Source organism: Centropristis striata, chromosome 15, assembly GCF_030273125.1.
Source record: "Centropristis striata isolate RG_2023a ecotype Rhode Island chromosome 15, C.striata_1.0, whole genome shotgun sequence".
NCBI lineage: Eukaryota > Metazoa > Chordata > Actinopteri > Perciformes > Serranidae > Centropristis > Centropristis striata.
In genome coordinates, this window is record NC_081531.1 from 18,868,737 (window position 1) to 18,890,798 (window position 22,062).

Here is a 22,062-nt window from a genome sequence, read left to right on the forward strand (position 1 = left end):
AGAAATGGCCAGAGAGGTCAGTTCCTGCTGGTTAGCACACCATATGAAGTTCTGATCTGTAGTTCATGACTATCCTCAGCTAAAAAGGCCAAATATTCTACATTTCAATAAGTGTAATCGAGCATAGCCGGACTTTTTGTCTCGTCACGCTGACTAAGGTCTGCAGAAAATCCCATCAAAAGAAATTGGGATAATGAGACCTATACTAAACTTGCAGCAGCAATTTTGAGTTTGGAAAGGCATCGGCTTTCTGTCCGGACATAAACAAGTTTTCACTAGAGCAGTTAATAAAAAAAGTAATTGAACTCTAGATCATGTTTGTTTAAGCTATAAGAGCAGGATGTAGGTGCTCTAAAGTGCATAAAGCATTCAGATACTAATGACCTCAGCAGGTTTTGCATCTAAAATGAGACAGAATAAATATGTGAAGTAATCCAGGCAAAAAAAAAAAGATCTTGATGAAATAGACGGTGGCTTACAAACTGGCTTATCCAAACTGAAAAAAGCCATGTTTCTCTGTGACAACACAACAAAGTTTAAAGCCACTTATAAAACCAAGAGGAGATAAGTGTTTGACACTCAACATATTTGTCATTTTGACTGACCACAGTGAAAATTCAAACAACCAATACTTGAGACTTGAGACTTAGCCCCTTATATAAATCACAAATATCAGGACTTGAGACTTCACTTGACTGCTGCGAGACTAAAGATGTGACGTGACTTGAATACTTTTCAAGTTTCAAGTTCTGACCTGAGGAAACCCCAGAAGAGTGGACACAAATAAGACAGCAACATGCAGACCACATAGTTTGGATGTTTAATGATTTGGGCTCTGCACTGACAGGTCTTGGCCAAAATCTCATCAAATGATAAGTAATATATGTAATCTTTTTTACTTGTGCTTTTGATCAGATAGCTCCAGATTCAAATATCAGATATCAATATTTAAATAATTTGATTCAGATAAACCTCTTGTCTAGTTGCTTGTGTCATGAAAGAATTTAGATTTGGGCAGTTTTGGCTTCTTTTGTTAAATGGAAAAAGTTATTTGTGGATAAACGTGCAGATTCCAGATAAGGTACTGAAAAAGGCCATGCTCCAACAGACTTGACATATAAATTGAATTGGAAAAGAGATTTAAAATAATAATTCACTTTACCAAGTGAACTACAATGAGACTGGAGCTAAACAAGACCTCTTCTACAACACACACGCACATGCCTCTTCATCTCAACTGAGCCAGCCACTCATCTCTCCCACCCAGAGTCAGTGTTGAGGCATGTGGAGCCCCGACAGTAGGCTGCAGTCTGTCCACACTCAGCTTCTTGTTACTTATTTATAGCAGCTTGTTCCCCAGAGGAACAAAGTAATTGAAACCAAATGTGTTGCCGGGACTGATAGAGGGAAGTTGGGCGGTCAGCCCACCCACCCCTCTCCTCCCTCTCTCTATACACAAAGATTGTAGAAAAGGGGGGAGATTTAGAGCAAGCAGCACTGGAAATCATTTTTCTTGCAATTTCATTTCTGAAAGAAAAAGAATAGAAAGTTCCTGAGCTTCATTTCTTCCCAACTTCTCAGTTCACAACAAATAAATTAATTTAACTGCCTCAGTCTCGGGGGCTCTGCATTTGTAAAGTGGTTATAATGTTTTTTTTGTGGGGGTTGTTTTTTTCCCCGGGCCAGCGGGCACAAAGTTAGGAACAAAAAAAAAAGATTCTGCCAAAAGAAACAAGCAAACTGCACAGTAAAAATAAGGAACCGCAGCTTTAATTTGGTTCACTTTTTGAAAGAATAAAGATGCAGCCTTCAAAGCTCAACCCACCTCCCCGCCCACCACAGCAGCCCAAACAAGGCAGATTTCAAACTTACCATGTTTACTTTGTTTTCCTTCCTGTTTCCTATTTATTCCTTTTTTTACTTCCCCTCTTTTCCTCAGTTCTGGACTCCTGGCGAGCTCTGCTCAGGGTCGAGGTTTGTCAGGCAGATAAAAATGGGATTGAGTTGCTGCTTAGAAGCTGCATGAGGCCTTCACTGACCAAAGTCAAAGTCAGGCAGCCACCTCTCTCTTTCTCTTCCCTCCCCGTTGCCTTGCCCTCTTGTCAGCTTTTCCAATAACAAACTGCTGCCCGCCTCTTTTGGCCGAGTCCCTGAGCTGTGAGCTGTTTCCTGGACGCTTGGTGGACTCCTGTGACCCGGCCGTCTCCCTCCTTTTTTGCTTTCTTTTTTTGCTTTCTTTCTTTTTTTTTTTTTTGAAGGCTCTGCTGTGGATAGCCTTGTTGCTCCAGCCCTCTGTCTCTCTGAGTTGCAGCCCTGCCTTCCTGCCAGATTTAGAACCAGAGACACATGTGGGATTGTGGTCTAAAGTTAAAGAGGCGGGACTTTCACCAGCAGTTTGAGCCCTGCCCTCTTCTGTTTTATGAAAACTTTACATTTGGGATGTTTGGGTGTTTTTTCTTTTTGTGTTTTTCCATGTGTGCATTGTGTGAAGCACAGGATATCACACTGAGTCATACAGCCAGCCCATGGACCATGTGTGTATATCACAGAGAAACATTGTAGTGCAAGAATTATGATGAATTATAATTAAGTATGCTTTTATATTTACTCTGTTTAATACCATGCTTTACTAAAAATGTTTAATTTATAACTATTGACGACATAATTAGTTCAGGAAAACTGTGCAGATTTGTTTTGTCCATTCGCAATAATGTTTGACATTCTGAGAACTTTTTATATCTGACATATGTGTGAGTGTGTGTGTGTGTGTGTGTGTGTGGGGGGGGGGGGGGGCGGCGGCGGGGGTATGGGGGACAAATTGAGACCATATTACATTTGAGATGAAGCAGATTTTTGGATTAGTGGTAGGGTTAGATTAAAGTTTAGGATTTTCAAGTCTATATAATGCCTAAAAGACATAAGTGAGGACCTACGATTAATATAAGTTCATCAGTTTTGGTGTTGTCATGGTTATGGAGTAGACTTTCAGTTGTCTTAAAGCTTGGAGCAATTCTGTTCATGTGACCCACATAGAAGTTGCACATCAGAAAATGCTTCCATACGCCATTTAAGATCATATGGGTCCTCTTTGGAAGTCACTGCCTAACAACCGGCTGTGTTTAGTTGCTTAGGTATGAGAACTCGTTGTCTCAGCTGCTTTCAGCATGTAAGACTTAACCACTTCAGCAGAAAACATGCAGTGTCTGGATGATTATAACAGTTTGACTCCTCCGAGGAGCCAACTTTTCCACTGGCTCACTGCACTCTGCATACGTTACAAAGTGCAGCCCTCCCTTGCTTGCTTTCAAGTTTCCAGTCAAGTCCAATCTTTAAGTCAAGTCTGAAATTTGCATGCCTCTGATTTAAGTCCAACTGAAGTTCAAGTCTACAGAGTTGCATTTTTTAGCGCTACCTACTTGCATCTCACAGCCGTGAATAGAACTATGTAAGAGCATGCATATGTGAGTGCACGTGCATGACAGTCGGCATGTGAGCTCAGGAAAGAGAGAAAGAAGCGATTTAGAGAATGCAAATTCCTCTCCTCCACTTTAATGTTCTGTGGCCTGACAGCGAGGGAGGAAAAAGCCTCACAAAGCTTCTCCTACAAAGCTCCACTTTCTTTTCTCTCCTTTCCCCTCTTGCCTCCTCTCTTCTCCTCTTCCTCCCTCTTTTTTACAGCCACACTGATCCCATTCTCTCTGCCTGCTTGTTTGTGGTGAGACTGATTTTGTAGGTTAGGGGAATACTTCATGCTTTGATGTTACATCCAGCAGTTTCACAGCGCTGCGCCTTTGATAAGAAAAAGCAAGGTGCTTTATTACTAAAAGAGGTTAAAAATCCTTTTATATGCCCATAAAACAGGTTAAGCTGCAGATATGTCCGCGACCCGAAATCACCAACATTTTTAAGACTGGTAATTTCAACTATTGTGAGTTTTTGTTTCTAACATGAGCCTCGACGGAAACGCTGCCACTCTCTCACTAGCAGCAGTAGATAGAAAGAAAAAAAAAGAATAATAGCAATCTTTGTCTAACAGGCAGGGCAAGACCTGAATATTAAGCAGACAGTCGGGACGAAAGGCTGCAAACACCAGGGGAAACTCTCTGTTGTTCCCTGGGCTGTGGCTTGAGCTGCACTTGATGATGTGTTAATCAATAAATAAAAGGGGAAATCCCTAATAGGCCTCTGGTAAAGAGAGGAGGAACGCAGCGAAGCTCCGTCTCATAATGAAGATGTAGTGTAGGCAGATACACAGGGGAGGCAGAAGATCTCATATACAGGCAGATTTTTAAATAAGAGTTTTAAAGAAGATGGAGAAGATAGCGAGGGGATGGAGTTGGAGCAAATGGCAGCTGAGCGAAGCTGATGCCGAGACAGAGAAAATACTCTCTGCCTCACTCTAAAAAGACTTAATATTTGAGTTAAATGTCAGTGGGCAGGGATTTGAGGTAGGTCTCAAAAGGCTAAAAACATCTAACACACAATTTTCAGGTAGACTGGTGAATTTTCCTTCAATTTCACAAAGTTGTGTAATTTTTCGACTATCTTTGAAGTAAAATAAAATCCCCTGAAACCAAAAAATATGGCTGACCAGGCAGCCATGTCAAGTCAATCAGACTTGTAACTTCTGAAAGAGTTTCAATTCTACACCCTTTTATTGAACATTTCCACTGGGTCACTGCAGTCTGTAAAAAGTTTTCAATTTCTCATTACCAGCCCCATGCTACCCCCCATTCCATGCTACACAGTGTTTTTTTTTTTTACAAGTAATCAGTCTAACTAATGTTCTTCTGTTTACTCGACTATATGCCATCGGAAAAAAAGAAAAAAAAAATACATTAAAAAAACAGCTGGTCTAAGCAACATATTGCATTCAGCTCTCTACAACAGGTTACTTAAAAAAAAAAAAGATAGCAGTAGCCTATGATTGAGTACTTAGGATACAATTATTGTAAAGGGTTACTGAGTCCAAAAGCAGAGGTGGAACTGAGGATACGGACTAGAAAGAGTGACAAAAACGCGCATAGAAATTTGTTGATGGATGCACAACTTCTAAGTTTTGCATGAGAAAAGCTTGATGGAAACTCCAACATTTTATAAAAAATGCACACATTTTTATATTTTGTAATTTTATGCTCGTCTGAGTTGGTTTCTGCGAAAGTTTTTCGCGGCACACAGACAGGCTGGATGACGTGGTTCAGATAGTGTTGAAGATCGCTGGCTTAACTAGATGGATTAATGTGAGGAGAACATTGCAAAACTTTTCAATTTAACCAGAGATAGAGGTGCTACATGTGTTGATAACTGGACAGAGTTAATTATGGACTATTTCACCGCACCGGTAGGTGAGGAGACGAGAGAGAGAGAGAGACACAGCGGGACCTCCGACTAGGACGCAGACAGTCCAGCTAACGTTAGCCGAGATAATGCCAGAGAGATTTAGTTGGAGGAAGATGAGGAGGAAGATATTGCACTGATGGATGAGCCGATGGTAGCATACAATGTCTCTGACTGTAGTTATCTAAACGAGGACAATGTTAAAGAGACTGCGACAGCTCGGGAGTACAAGTGGAGCCGCAAACTTCACAACAGCGCCGCCTGCTAGCTGTTGTTTACCGCAGGAGACGTGAGAAGACGCGACCTAGTTAAAGAGATGACTGATGGTAAGTGTTTATACTTTATCTACACGATTCTCTTTTTCTCTGTTAGTAAGGGCTAATAAAATCACTCGAGCAGGCTAAGAAAGCAGCTAATAATGCTAGATAACTACACTACACTGTAAGTTAACTAAGTTAACTGTAACGTTAGCCCAGGTGTGGGCGTGTCTCAGGTGTCTACTGTCTCCTATAAATTAACTTTATTTCACTCAAAAAATTGTTGATTCTTAACATAACCCAGGCAGTGATTACCTTATCACCACACAACTGAGGCTAATTATTAAACAGTAATATACAAACATCATTTGTAGGAGACAGGTTTGCTGTGAGACACAAAGGTGAGGAGATCTTTAGGCTATAACAAAATAAACAGCCTAAAGTATGGTTAATGTATAGTAAAAGTATTGTTTAAAAGATCTGATATGGTGAATCATAAACTGTATGGTGAATATGTTATGTTTCTGAATATGGGGCTGTATTAAATCCTGTGCTGCAGTCTGTCTATCAGTTAATACATTGATCATATTGAAGCAATATTACAGAAATGATCAGGCCTCATTCAACAATGATTCAATATGATTTAGCCAGCCCAAAAGGTTTGTGATGATGACTGCATTTTTTATTAATGCTATCTTATTTTATAGATGAAAACATTTGGTCCATCTTGTGAAGCTCCATACGACTGTCAGAGGATGCAGTGTGAGAAGCAGCAACACCAGAGGACTGCCTACTTCCTTGATGCATGTGACAGTTTACTTATGAAATAATAATAAATAAATATGAAATAATATAAAATATATTATGTATTATTATATTAAAAGGGCCATTGTCTGTATATATATTTTTAATTGTATGGATATGAACTTGTAAGTAACTGTAAGTACATGTGTGCACGTGGCTCACTATTTAATATTTTATAAATATTCTTTATATTAATATTTTTAAAGTATTATTATATTTAAATACCCATCATATATTCTGTATTACATCATATGTACAGTATATTTGTTCATATTTTATCATTATTGTATTCCATATGTTTTGGATACTTATCTACATGGGTTTCTAGGCCTGTACTGTGTTGTGTATGTGTTCGTGCACGAGGTCACGTGCACGAGGTCACGTGCACATGGTCACGTGCACGTGTACGTGTATGTGTGACAGTATGAGTAGACTACACATACAGATGTGGGGTATCACCTTTGACCCCAAAATATTGTGTTCATTTGGAGTCTAGTCTTAATAAATGTGTTTTAATCCCTGTGAAACATGGCAGAATCTGTTTCATTTTCTTTAAAGCCCTTTTTCTCAAAACTAACTTTTGATAACAGTCGAACTTTGGATGATCATATCTCATGGACTATTTGGCGTAGAAACATGATGTTGGTATTGACATGAAGCTAAGAGTCTCCTCTTTACAGACATATCAAAATCTCAAAATGTTTTTCGGGGTCAATGTGACTCATTTTGATGGAGCAGGTCACAACTGTTCAATGTATTGTGATTAAATTTTGTACAAACATCCATGATCCTAGAGGACCAATCCCAATGACTGTGACTTTTCTTCTGACTTCAACAGTAGGTTGACATTTGTGCTTCAGAGTGAATACGGTGACAGCTGTTGGATGCATTACAATGCATGACTGAGCAGACATGCATAGTCTTTAAGAACTTTGATGATCCCCTGACTTTTCATTAGAGCCACCAATTTAAATTTTTCCAGTCCAGTTCAGAGCCACTAGTGTGACTGTAGACTGCCTTGTTTACACTCCAAGCTATCAAAGACAACAAAGTTAGCTGAACAGCTACAGTTTCTCAGGGTGGTTCAATTCAAGGTCACTTTGCCAGAGCTCTTGTGCTTCTGAGGCTCCTATGTTCTGATGTCGAATTCACAAAATTTGATCATTTCTGTCTCTGAGAAATGTTTGAATAACAAATAAACCAATCTGTCTGTTTTTGCAGTTTTTTGTCTGTGTGTAAATTCACGTGTGTCCGTATGGATGAGAGAGCATACAGAGGACAGAACTGGCCATTCTCTGTTTTGTTTGTCCATCACTCGTCCGTCTGTCAGCTTTGGCTCTTCCATCTGTCTACATGTCCCCCTCCAGGTATGTCTCTGTACGTCATTCCTGTACTGTTACACAATGGATGTTTTTGTTTTTCATTGCGGCCTTGTGTGAATCATACCTGAGGCATTAAAATCTCAAACCTGCCCCTTTCAACCCGATTGTCTGGATCGTTCCCAGCCTGGTTCACTCTTTCTATGAAAGCAGCCAATTACAGACACAGACTGGCCCGGTGACTGGGTTTTAGAGCTGGTCCAAATGCAGGCAACCTTAGTTAAATATGGATTGTGCCACAGATGTCATCATGAATAAATATGGTTATTTATTTCCAACTACAATTGAATTGCACTCTCTCTTGTTGACTCTCTGCTTCTCTCTGCCCACGCAGTTCTGACACAGTTGATATGAAACAACAAGCTCAAGTTCATCCTTTTCTCCTCAACTCCTCATTGACATTTCAGGAGGATCAGATGTTGCCAAATCACAAAGCAGCACAGCAACAAATCAACCGATCGAGGCTGAAGAAGAGGTTATTATCACAATCAGATGCGGGTGTTATCTGCATTAACTAAACACCCTAAGCATCTCTTGTGGGGCCTTAAGTTGTTGATGCCAAAGAGGTTGCTTATTCCAAATGTAAATCTTTTTTTTTCATTTCGGATGAAATATACCTCACTCCCCCTATTTCATGATTCTAAACAATGTTTTTACAAACAAAGGAGGATACAATGCCTCCAGTAATCATCCATGACCATAAAATGAGTTCAGTGAGTAGGAAATGCAGTTGTACAGAAGTGAAAATCTAATCTAAAGGCTTTAAATTTGTCAATCTGCACAAGAAGAAGCTCGGCTTGGCAGAGAATAAAGAGAGAGTGACAATATTAACTTTCTCTGGGGCAATGTGTGACTCATAGCCTACTACAGGTTGATGCTGGGTGGAGTTGGGGTGTATGAAATCTGACAAAAAGCAACACTGTTCTAAAATGAAGCCAAAGGTTTTGTGAGCTTATCAGCACCAACAATATAACACCATGATATGAAACATAATTTTGAAAACTCTGGAAACTTATCACAGAGGGAAGAATTTGTTTTCTTGTCTTGGCAGTATCTGTTTCTGCTTTTAATATTATCCAAAATTGTGTCCAGATTGTAAAAAACAGTCAGGAATTAGCCAACAGGCTGTCACTTTGTGTTTTAAATTGAGGTTTTAAAGTAATATTTCAACTTAGATTGTTGTTTCATTACATTCTATGTAACAATCTATAATATTCTAACTGACTAATAAAGCACAAATGCTGAGTAGAGGTATTAATGGGGGCTTGAACCTTTTCTGTCACTGAATACTTTTTTAATTTACCAAACTTCCTCAGTGCTGCTGACACAGCTCTAAAACTTCAACACTTGAAGGAGGTGGTCAATTCAGCTATTACCTTTTCTTTTCAGCGCCTCAAGTTCATTTCCCTGTTAATTAGTCATTTTGAAAGTCACCTCGCCGGAAAACAAAGTCTTGATTGGCAATGTGGCCACAGCTCAGCTGGAGGTGTAGGGCAGTGGATAGTGATGAAAAGTGTCATTGTTAGTCTTTTCATTCTATTATATTCTTTTATATTTTCTCTCATTCATTAAGGTGTTATCTTTATACAAATTACTTACTTTACACAGTGGTATTGAACCCTTAGGACTTTAAAATTAGTTGTCTGATTGCTCTGACTTTATTATCTATTAATTTATTTAGTATTATTGTTATTATATTATTAACAGTAGATGCATATACCGGCTCTCCTCTCAGTTTTCATGGCAGTGTGCACTGTTCTCCGTTTCCCTCTTCTTTCTTGCCAGGAGGCCTGTCTTTTTCCATCAGAGGAAGTGAACTCACTGAAATCACCAAGAGCGATCTGAAATCACTAACAATCAATGAAACTGTCAGCCACCACCAGCCGATGCAAAGCTCATACACTCTAGTTGTATTTCTACCCTGTGATTCGCCTTCAATTTTCTCCAACACTATGATTTTTTTTTTTTTCCAAAAAAAGTTACAGTTGCAGTCATTTATATGGCTTAGAGGGGATTTTTGCTGTATCACAGCTCGACAGAAACCACTCTTACCCATTCTCACAAAACGCTGCTGTGTGCAACAAACTTCCCCACTGTGTTGCATTTTACAGGATTGCATCAGTACAGTTCCTCCACATGCATTTTTAATAAGTAACAATGGCCTTTCTGCTGGATGTGCAATTTAGGCAGAAATGTTCAGTAAGTAATCATAATAAGGTTTATGCCATGAACGTCCCAGGGAGCAGTTGCACCCCCATACTAAACTACGCTGACAAGAAGCGAACAGGCCCTTTTAATGGGTCAAGCCCGGGATGGAGTCAACTCTATCGTTAAAATATACGACGACTTTTCTTATGTGTAGATGGGGAATTTGTAAACATACAGTAAGATGGGGAGCGATTTTAAAGGCAGAGCTTGTGCTACACTCAGCTGCACCAAATGTGCATTTAACTTAAATATGGAACTGTTTCCCATTAAATTCTCATTAGCAGCAAAAGCTACAATAAGCAAAGAGACGTTTCACTGCTGCAGAATCAGAGCTTTAGAAGTATTAAATCTGAGCTTTGTGATAGAGGAAGAAAGCAGTCATGCACATGACTGTTTCTAAACTTTGTGGAGATGGGACTGTTTTTTGGGTTTTAATTGTCTGTAGTTTGAAGCAGTACTGTGACTGGCAATTTAAGCCCCATTATATGCAATTTACAGTAAAGATAAAAAGGGTAGAGTTCATATAAACGTTCAGCTGATGGAGTTCAACAGGACAGGCCTCAAGAACGGTCTAACCTGTAAAGACAGCTCTCAGCTCTCCATTGCCTTAAAAGTTTTAGAGTCTGGGGAAGTTTTGACATTTGGGAGTCAAGAGGCGAGAGTCAAATTAAAAGAGACAAGGTGCACATAGAGACAAGCCCAGCAGGTTAATGATCACTGTGCCACCGCTAGGCTCCAGCCATCTGGTTAGCTTGTAATAGAAGCTGTTCCTGCTCAGCACAAATAAAGCTACAGAGGAGGTAGGAGGTAATTTGGTGGCAGGGTGGTAAGAATCTGGTGGAGAATGCTGATTAAATGTGAGGCGCGTACATGGCACAATGCGACGCTTCCTTCCACATAATCAAGATATGAGCAAAAGGTGACACTAACAGGGAAGGTGGCAATTTTGCCTCTTAGTGAGCAGAGCCCGGCAGTATGATGGACAGCAAGTTTTTACAGGGTGTCATTATGGTTTCCAAGACTCCATAAAATGTGACACAACAGCAGAGTCTGAAACACAAAGTTCACCTTTTGGATGTGACAAAAGAAGATGACAAGAACTGATTATTTGACAGCAGGAGTGACTCTAACAGTCATATTTTTGTGAATGCTCGACCTCCATTTGTTGCAAGGACATGGATTTCATGCCTTAAGTGGCATGTAACTGAAACGGTCCACATGGCAACATACAGTGAGAGTAGGAGCAAGTGAGAGGTTGTTATGTGGGTGAATGTGGGCCACAAATGTGTCTCTTTTCTTCTTCTTTTGATTCAATTAAAACCCACGGTTACATATCTCTTATGTGGAAAAAAAAACTGAGCAGTCCAGCAATTAAAACAGTCAAAGTAAATGAATAGCTGGTAGAGAGAGTGATATATTTAGCAGCTAAAAGGCCAGATATTTTTTCCTGAGTTGATGGAGAACAAAACCAAGCTTAAAGGAGAGTGAACATTGACTTACATTGGGCAGGTGAAGAAAAACATAACTCCAGTTGAGTGATAATGCTGCTCTATGTTTTCTAGATGTGTAAAAAGCAACCGCTTGTTAACACATCATCCATAACAACTTCGAGCTTTTTATATCTCAATATTGCGTGTATTGCTTGTTTGCTGCCCCCAAGTGGCCAGATATGTCAATTGATGCTGCTTTAACTCAAGGTCTCCTTACTAGCTTTTTTTCCTGGAAGTTTTTCCACATCTGATCTGTTTTATTCCAAAGAATAAGCTTTTTCAAAACCCATATGGCTCAGTTCAAAATTCTGTTTCAAAACAAAACTTCTCATCTTTTCTCTGACATGATTTTGAATTCAGATGATTTGCTACCACTACACTTCATAGTGATGTTTGTTCAAACAGAGAGACTGTTGTCTCATCTGTCACTGGATTTAAATCAATGCCTCTGACTGCAGTAGATGCAGAAAAATCTCAAATCTGTCATTTAAAGGAATGTATAAAAATAAGACTGTCCTCTGATTACTCTAAAAATCTGACTTTTACAGAGAGATTTGTAGTTTTGTGGAGTTCATTTCATCTTTTGGGGGGATTCTCCTCCTTTCTTGCCTGCAAAACATGGTCAATTTTAAATAACTTCATCTAAAAGCTAAAACAGTGCAGCTTTATGATACCTAAAAAAAACAACATACAATACATTTTAGAATATAAAAATGTAAAACTTTCATTAGCCCCCCTTAAAGGTCTAAAATAATGCTTAAATATCAAATTAATAGTAAACAGAATTAAATAGGTTTTTCACATCTGAGTAAACTCTATTTGAAGGTGAAGACTGTAAAATGTGGTTGAAAGCTCTGCAAAAAGTACTTTGACCTTGAGTTAAGATAATTTTGTGAAACGTCTTTGTTGACTTTCCAGGTCAGAATGTTTGCTCCCCTTACTTTCCAGCGCTAAAAGATAACGCTGCACTTTTTCCCTGGCATCTACCGGGAATCACTGGGAAATTATTAAACTGATTAATTTAAATAGCCATGAAAATTTTCCTATTTATGTATTCTAAATGAGATCTTAGACTCCTCTGGAGAAGCAGCGGCTTAATTTTCAGCCATGTCATTTCCAGCATCAGTTGATCTCGTTGTGTTTCATACACTAATTTTCTCCCCCTCACACAGCAGCCTTCTCTGGCTATTCCACCCACATTGTTTGAACAGAGACAGAAGAGAAACATATTGCTCCTATTATACCCTGGCGTTTGGTTTTCCATAGAAAGCAGTGATTGTGTTTCCATTGGAGCGCGGTGATGTAGATGATGGCTTTGGCAGGCGGCAGACAGGCCTGCTCTGATGAGCGAACACTCCGCTGGAGGAGAATGGGACAGGAAAAGGCATGAAAAATGGTGCAGCGTTTAGCGTCGCTTGGCACCGCTGCCGTGGGTTCATTGAGTCAGAAACGAAGAGGCCGTCTTTGTGGGGTGTGACTGTCACTGCCGGATGACAGATTGCATTCTGGGTCCTCTGAGAGAAGCACAGAGGATGAGATAATGGTTATGAAATAAAAGTCTTCCAAACTGTGAAAACAGACAAAATACGGTGACATAAACTGCCAGTTTAAGGTGAAATATTCAGCTGCACAACAAAAACTGCGAGCAAAAAATGACATTCCTAAGCAGTACATTTACACAATTTCACCATCACATCGCTGAACATATTGTGTTTGAAAAGCTGTATTGATCTGGAAGCAAATGGCATTTCTGGCATGAAACATCGCTACTTGGCACTTCAGGGAACAAGCTGACAACCTGGCCTTAAGAAGTCAATAAACTGGTTTCCACAAAGGGCCAAACAGGGCTTGCTCCCTTAAAATGGGATATTATTTGGTTGTTGGTAATTCCCTCATCTCATTGTCTGGTCATCAGAGGGGATTTGTTCATTGAGCTGAATGGTATTTTCGAATCAACAAAATTCGATCTTGTGAGTCACAGAGGGAAAGTATTTGCTTCAGCCCACTCTGCAGCAGTTATTCTCCAACTCCTTGTATAAATGTTATATAGTAAGTTCATTATACTTTGAAAAAAAATCTAGTTAGAAGGGGCTATAATATTCTTAGCACTGTGAAGTTAGTGAACATTCTTTTTGGATTTTGTCACTGTGAGAAACCACTTTCATATTACATGTAGCCATATGACCCACAGTGACTACAAGATATTGCTTAAATAAGCTTTAAAAGGAGAATTAAATTAGTCCTTTATATATATATATATTAATGTATCTCAACAATTGTTCTCCAGGCTAAAGGCAAAGTAATTAAGCAGTAAAAAAAAAAAAAAAGGAGGACTAGCCTTATTTGTACAGCAAAACACGAGTCTGCCCTGCAGTGAGACAAGCTGATGAACTGGTTAATCTCCTCACTATCACACATTCCCTCCAGCCATTTCCTCCCAACTCTCATATGATAATTGTAACATCACAGGAATATGGCCAGCAGTTCTGAGCCAATCACAGCTTAATATCAGCTGATCAAAATCTAGAGATGGGGGCTACATCTGGCTATGTCATACATAAGGCAAATTACTGTGTTGGTTAACTGCAAAAATATATTTTTTACTACTACTGGCAGCTATAAGACCTGCATCTGGGTGAGATGAACTCTTCATATTCCTGTCATCTTGACAGGGTAAAAAGCAAAGCTTAAAAAGCAGATGAGGTAGCTTTTATGGATCTGCAGCGCAATGAAGTACAATTCGCCAAGGGCAAGCATGAATGGAGAGCACTAACAAAGAGAATGGAGAACCTTCTCAATCCAAACGCCCTTGTTGGACTAAACAAGTCATTTGCGTCAAGCTCAATACCACACGGAGTTGCTTTGAATGTAACCGTAACTCCAAAGAACCTTCAGATGAAGCAAAGCGACACTGACAATTGTCACAGTCTATCTAAGTTATATAAAGGGGTGAAAAGATATGGAAAGAGCAGAAAAAAGCATTAAATTAAAGCAAACTTTTGTCCTTTCTTATCCCCACACACTTCAATGCATGGCTCGGTCATAGAAATCCATCGGGCCTACTCTACTGCTGTCTAGACACACTCAAAGAATTAGAAGAAAAACACTGAAAGAAACGTTTCAGTGAGACACTAAATTAGACACTTAATGCCATGAGGACAAAGACAAGAGCATACGCAGGGGCATGAAAAATCTGACGGTAACTTCCTTGAATGTGTAGCCTCTGTGTCTGAGCATTTTGCCCTCGGCTAGATTTTCCACCTCTTTCCTCGTTACAAAACACACTGTTCCACAACACAGCCATACAAGGCCAAAATGGTGCCAACAGTAAACGGTTGTTAAACAGCACGGGGAACATTTATTGTCCTAATTTCTCCAGCTATTCTCTGAGCCACGTTTATTCGTTGCCACAGCACACAGTGCTGGTGGGGGTAATGGAAAGGTTTAGAGAGAGATGAGGACTGATGTGTTTAACAAGCTGGGCTTTCACCTGAGCTGTTACAGTTACACAATGAATGTTCAAAGCAGAGCTAGGAAGTTGTCTATCAATCCTGCAACGTAAAGGTCAAAGATATTGTTTTTAAGGGAAGTGAATGATGTAAATGTTATCCTCTGCTGCCAGGTGCACAAAAGTCTACAGATTCAAGTGCTCCACATGGAAGAAAGCACGGAAGAAGCACTTTGTATCTGGTTTAAAAACCAATGTGGCCACTGCTCTAAAGACGAATACGAATATGAATACGAAAACTTTATTATCCACTGAGTGGAAATTCCTCTTTGGTTTCACCATAAACATGTCTCAAAACAACATAATAAATAGTAAAACAATAAAGAAAAAAAATCAAGGATATAAAACAGCCTACAGCAATAACTGTACTTCACACATCACCCATTCAAGTACAAAATTTCATAAAAGCACACCACAGTACAAATCAAGTTTACAAATGCAGATATAAGACCTGTCTTATTCAGAGAACCTGCTGTGCAGGGAAACCCTCAGCAAAGGGAAAAAAATATTAAGACTGGTCTCCGCTTAAGGTCATTTGTACAGGCAGCAAAATATGACACATATTTTTGTTTTAGGTTGTCCTCCACCGCCCTCTAGCAGCTGTAATAAATAATAAATGACAGGTGATGCATAGTTTAAATGGTGGAATTTGCACTCGGGGTTTAAACAAATGTTGGACTTTACCCTTTCACTGACATTCTGCACCTCACATTTCGTGCATCAAGTTTTCACGGAACTATGTTACTTCCGGTCGTCATGTCACCCTTGGGGCGGCTGTGGCTCAGTTGGTAGAGTGATCACCCACTGACCAGAAGGTCGGCGGTTCAATCCCAGACCATGGCAGCCAACATGTCGAAGTCACTGAACCCCAAATGGCTCCCAATGCTGCATTCATCAGTGTGTGAATTCCCAATGGTGGCAGTGTGCCCTGGTAGCCTCGGCCACCAGTATGAATGTTTGTGTGAACGGGTAAATGAGCGCAGTCTGTAGTGTAAAGCGATTTGGATAAAATCACTATGTAAGTGCAGTCCATTTACCGTTGTCACTACTTCAATTCTGGCATTAAATTAGGTTTATTTACTTTTTAAACTGTCTTTTATAATGTCTTACAGGATGTTTCTTTCCCTAACCTAGATCAGTGGTTTTGTAGCCTAAACTCAAAGGAACTGCAGCCTTTTTTTTCTATGTATAATGACGTCTGCACTATTTTTAGAATGTTCATATGTGTCGTTATGGGTGATATTAACAAACAATCTTTTCTGTCCTTTAGGTTGGAGATCTTTTTGAAAAATCAGCTGTTGTTAAATTATGCATACCCACAGGAATAATAGCCATAATAGCCTTTTCATGCTACTATTTAGTATTAGGCTAAAGTATAAAGATAGATAGGATGTGTCGAAATCACTCCTCTTTACTATACAGTGCATTACTTCCAGCTATATAGCTGTGAGGTGGCAATGCTAACAGCTGCACTGCTGTGTCTTGGTGTTCATACCTAGAAATGGAAATGACTGTAAATGGCAGTAATAGTGAAACTTGCAGAATTGGCTGTTGACAACTGGCAATTCATAGCCCATCTGAGTTGACAAGGTTAGCACACATCCGGCAAATGAATGTTTTCTCTCCGCTCAACAGGAAATTACTTCCACTGACTTGTTGACCATGCTGTTTGCAGTTTGGTGACACAGGATGAGGCCTTATTCATTATAGATTTTAAACTCTGCACTGTGTTGACACTTTTATCCAAATGAGGAACTGAATGAACCAAGCATGTTCCCTTTCCCGCACTCAAAAATAATTGACTGCTGCATTTCTCCTGTATAAGAGGTTTACTGATATACTTCAAATATGAAAAAATATGAGGGATGTGTTACAAAACAGAAGAATGAATGTGAAAGGAGGAGGAAAAGGGTGTCTGGGTCAGAGAAAAACCTGAACCTGCTTCCTGTGTACAGCGACCGAGCTCTTCAAACAACAAAATCTCATTCTAAAGCAAACTTCAAAGTTTACCTCCAGCATCTGTGCAAGTCATAAACTATGATCAACACACTGTTGTAGATATGATTATACAAATGAAAGCTTCTAATCATATCCTTTGTATTATATTTGCAGTTTTAACATTCCAAACTCAATTAAAGGCACTGTGGAAATACTGTTGAAAGTTCTCACCTGCACACCCACCCACCCACCCACACACACACACACACACGCACACACACACACAAACACACACACACACACAAAACACAGTACTTTGAATTCCATTTGCCCTGTAAAGCTCCCAAAACGCCTTTTCTTAATTCTTCCCTTCAAAAGCAAAGCCAGGGGAGTAATCCACAATCTCAGGATCTTCTCTTTTTTGCTTCCAAATGCAAATGGAAATCCTTGTTCTACAAACGGCTTATTGAACGGTTCAGAGAGGAGGCTGTTGCTTCTCATTGGTTTTCTGCAGAGAGAAAGCCAAATGAGAAGTTCATGTATTGCTAAAAGCACCTGACAATTTTGCGACAGTCTAATTTCTCATTTTACATCAAGGTGATTCTAATGCACCGGGCGAAATCATAAACAGCCTTACCTTACTTAGCACCACAAACGGTGACATAAGATCACACGTCCTCATACTTGGATGTATCGGTTGCAGTTTTAAATACAAGGTTAACGCTGTAAAACAGTGGCAGTTTTGTCAGTTGTAGGCAACAAAACTACTTCACCAGATTTAGGAACAGATCAAGATTTTGGTTAAAATAAGTGATTTTCTTTCATAACTTAAGTTGCCAAGGCAAGTGTTGGTTTCACATGGAACACTAACAGTGGTTCCCTTGGACAAAGTCCTGCGTTTTGTCAACCCATCCATGGACCTTGACCTCCTCCCTACATGGACCATGTTGCTCTTTATACTAAATCAGCTTTCTTCTACCTCTCCTGTCATAATTACAACAGCCACTAGAGGCCTAACAATGAAGATAAATATGGGTCGTAATTGGCTGCCTGCATAGATGACCTATGGGGTCATTTTTGGGTGGAACACAGTCTCTTTTGGCCATATAAAAAGTTCTCAGTTTCAGAAACTGCTAATTATTACTCTTCTGGGGGCATCCTGAAAACAAAGTGGATAGGGAACTAGTTAGGCAGCTACAGACTTGGGTTAATAGGGAAGAAGCTTGTTTTTCTGTAAATGAAAAGGCAACTGTTCTAATATCCCTGCAAGGGATCAATAATTTAATTATCTTTAATAGCAGGTCTGTGATGCAAAATAAAATCCATCTCTCTTGTATGAAAATCTACCTCCTATATTATTACTGGATGTTGGCATTGGATGCAAATTATTCGGCGCGGAATCATATGATTGGGGCATAATTCCTTGGGATAAGGGTTGTTGTGAATGTAGCCATTTGTATGTAAGACAGTATGTCTTGTCAAGCACCACCAGTGACTAAAGGCAAAATGAACATAAATGATTTAAAGCTGTTATTAAGTGCTTAAGAGCTGAATCACTTTTGCGTTTTATCTATACAAAGTGACAAAATGACATTCATTTATATGCAAATGTAGGAATGATTTCAAGGATTACTGCTTTTACATGTCAGACCTCTTTTACATATGTCATTTACATGCATTTCATATCAGCTTAATGTCCAAATATGATTTAAAGGGACTGCAGCGCAGATTAAAACACCTCTTCTCTGAGAAGAGATCCGAGTGGAGATTGCTTTTATCAAACTCAGACTGCTGTGCTTGCCACAATCACAAGACTACACACGACTCATTTCTTATATGCTGAGAATTGCATTGAATGTGTTAAACTGCACTGAGCTGAAGTGAACTGAGTCGAATGGAATCAAACTGAACTTACCTGGACCGGAGTGAAGTGTCATTGAATTTGCCATCTATTGAAATGAACTTAACATAGAGAGAGTACAGACCTGTGCTGCCGGTTGCTGATAAGCGAATCGCTCTGGTGTGTGTGTGTAAGCCTTGTATCTGCTGTTTGATTAGTGTTGTTGGGATTGTTGCTACTGAATGTCAGACACTTCCATGTGACGCACCGTTTGGCAGATGCAGACTGATCAATGTAGCCGTGTTGGCAGTCAAGCAGCTGAGCTGTGGGTTGTATTTGTATGTGAGAAAGCATCTAACAGGGAAAGAGAGAATGAGTCTGCGTTTGAGTATGAAAGCATTGTATTCACACTCAGCACACAATGTGCATATAAATGTTATCAAACTGCAGAGTAAATCTTTTTAGATCAGAGCAAATGGAAGAAAATACATACTGAATATTCAACCACGATGGTGGACATTGCACCAAAATACAAAGCGCATAAAGAACTAAATAACAGATAGAGGGCATCACATATATCAAAAGAATAACACGGAACATAGATGTTTAACTATAGTCTGGCAATGATAGACTAATTAGGAAATGCGTTTTTAGTCTGGGACCTCTCTTTTCTTTTTCATTTTCCAAGGGGAGTTATCAGTGGGCACAGATCAAAACGCCTCTGGCTAGACCTACCACCAATCAGAGCAATACAACATGACCTACAATCATTGAGAGCAACGAAACTTGAAAGGTAGCAGCAATTGACACATGCAAGTCAGGATGGTGCTCATTTAAGCATGAAAAAAGCAGCAACTTGGTCAAAAACCTTATCAAATTACAGCTTTATATAACAGCCAAAATGTGTTTTCTGAAAGCATTTGAACTGTGAAAAAAAATAGCTTGAACAAAATCCTGATTTATATTTTATCAGGGAAGGGGATCAGATGAATATGCCAGAGCAAATAAAACATCAATTTTTACTGGTTCCCTTGTGTAATGTATGCATTTTGCATGTTTAATTGAATACATTATTCAGCTTTAAATGGTTACAATCAAAACCTTGTTAAATAGAATTACATTTTGACATTTTTAACTTATTCTATAGCTGTAATGTGAACATTTGTGTTATTTATTTACATTTTATTAAGAAGAATTTAGACCAGGCTGCTCCTGGTGATTGTGTAACTGACCTGTGACCTGTGATGAAAACTTAGGTAAATGTTAATGTATAGACTGTCTGAGAAATCCAGAGTAATTAATTTGTTTCATTAGTTAAGGGATATTAAGATTGACAAAACAAATAATTTATTAGTTTTGTAAGTTTCTTTTTATTGTGATTTTAATTCATGCAGAGTTGTTTTACTGAGGCTGGGCTTTTAAGCAGTTGAATCATATTTAATCAACATTATGAGCATATGCATTATGAGGCATTATGAGGCATTATGAGCATATATGTAACACTGGAGTATTGTTATGCTACAAGACGATTGTGCCAAAAAATTACAGTCACAATATTCAACATTGTGTAGTTTAAGATTCCTCTTCACTGGAACCAGATGTCATGAAAAGTATATGTACTTTAGGCCATATGGTGGTAATATATTATATCATAGATTATTTTTAGTATGTTTAAACATTATGTCATAGAGTGAAGAGGAGAAATGGTGTGTTCTGTTTGGGACATCCAGTAATGCCTTCCTTTTATCTTTTATCTTTCATCTTTTTCAGGTTGAAAAGCTTTTTTTCTGGGCATTTTAAAGCATCCATTTCATGTACAATGTTATACAATATTTCAGAATTTGGGTCCATAATTGCAAAAGCGGTTCACCATAGGTCTATTTTTGAGTCACTAAGCTAACAAATGCTAAAGAGTATGATATGTCTATACACTGTATATCAAGAGTCAGGGACAGGTCCATGAATAATTCATGAACAAGGACTGGGACCATAAAATATATCTGAACATTGACTGGAAGTCAGAACAAGGACTTTAAAAAAGGGCCGTTGTGAGTGCTGTTATTTATTTATTTAGTAAGTTAACAATTTGCAGTTAAAACTTTGCAGTGTTCTGTATTATCTGTAAATTACTGTAATGAACTGTAATTCTTGTAAATGGCCTGATTTGTTTAGCTAATTGGCTGATGTTTTAATTATATGCAACTGTAAAGTTAGATAAACACTGATCAACGTGATAATTACTAATTAAGTGTGAGTAATGTGCTTCGGATATAGCTAATTGTGAGTGAAATTTAAATTTTTTACTGTCTTGATCAAATAACTAGAACCTCAAGATTTTTTCTAGTTTTGTAAATCAGTAAGATCAACATGACCAACAGCTGTATAGCCTGGGTTTCATTGTTAACATATAAAACAAAACAAAACAAAAAAGAGAGGGGACCCAGAATTGAACCATGAGGCATTCCATGATGAAATTTAATTGGGTCACATCAAGACCTTGGGATCTAAATGATAACCATTCTAAAGCATCTCAAACAAGCTGGTTTTTTTTGTTTTGTTTTGGCAGTTGTATGCAGACTAATTTCCCAACTTTGCTAAGAAACAGCAGGTTTGAAATTCATATATAGCACAGTTACTAAGTACTAAGTACCAGTGGAGAGTGGAGTGTTTTATTGCAAAAGTCTGCTGTTGTACCACTCTACAGTAGTCTCTACCACTAGTGTTGTAAACAATGCATTCGTTCATTCATTCATTCATGCATTCATTCATTCAGTATCTTTAACCTGTTATCTCAACTCGGGTGGCAGGGGGCCAATCTCATCTGACATTGGGGCGTGGTACACCCTGGACAGGTCGCCAGACTATCACATGCCTGACACATAGAGACAGTCTTTGTCACACACTACTCTGGTGAGTGTTCACCTGGTGGTTGCAATTTCAGCAATGTTGTGTCTGGGGAAAAGCAACCCTCCAGAGGCCTTAGAAGCATATAAAACTCCACCTCCATTCCTGAGCTTCTCTGCCCTGCTATGGACTGACTAATCCTGCACGCTATCACTGTGCTAGAATTCCTCAGCTACAGTTTAGCACAGACATTTCCTGAAATACACAATGGAGATTACACTTTGCAGACACTAGCTCTGTTATTTAACATTTAAACCACAGTTTAAATAATGTAACAGGGACTGATGGATGAGGGCCAGGGTTAGGGAGAGGTGGGATCTGATAAGTGAGCTGCTGCCCGTCAGCAGAAAATGATCAGGGATGAAACTCTCAGCGAAAATGAAACGGGTCTTTTATG

General features: G+C 39.1%; 1 protein-coding gene across 3 annotated transcripts in view; it reads right to left on the reverse strand.

The window, feature by feature from the left end:
- sgcd (sarcoglycan, delta (dystrophin-associated glycoprotein)) overlaps positions 1-22,062 on the reverse strand; it is a 327,671-nt gene that overhangs the window by 149,138 nt on the left and 156,471 nt on the right. Inside the window, exon 1 of one of the 3 annotated variants that reach the window (XM_059352357.1) lies at positions 1,873-2,299. The exons of the other annotated variants lie outside the window; for them this stretch is intronic. Coding sequence (XP_059208340.1) covers positions 1,873-1,875 — 3 coding nt within the window. The 5' untranslated portion in view covers positions 1,876-2,299. Of the gene's footprint in view, positions 1-1,872; positions 2,300-22,062 lie in introns of those variants that run through there. 3 annotated transcript variants of the gene reach the window in all.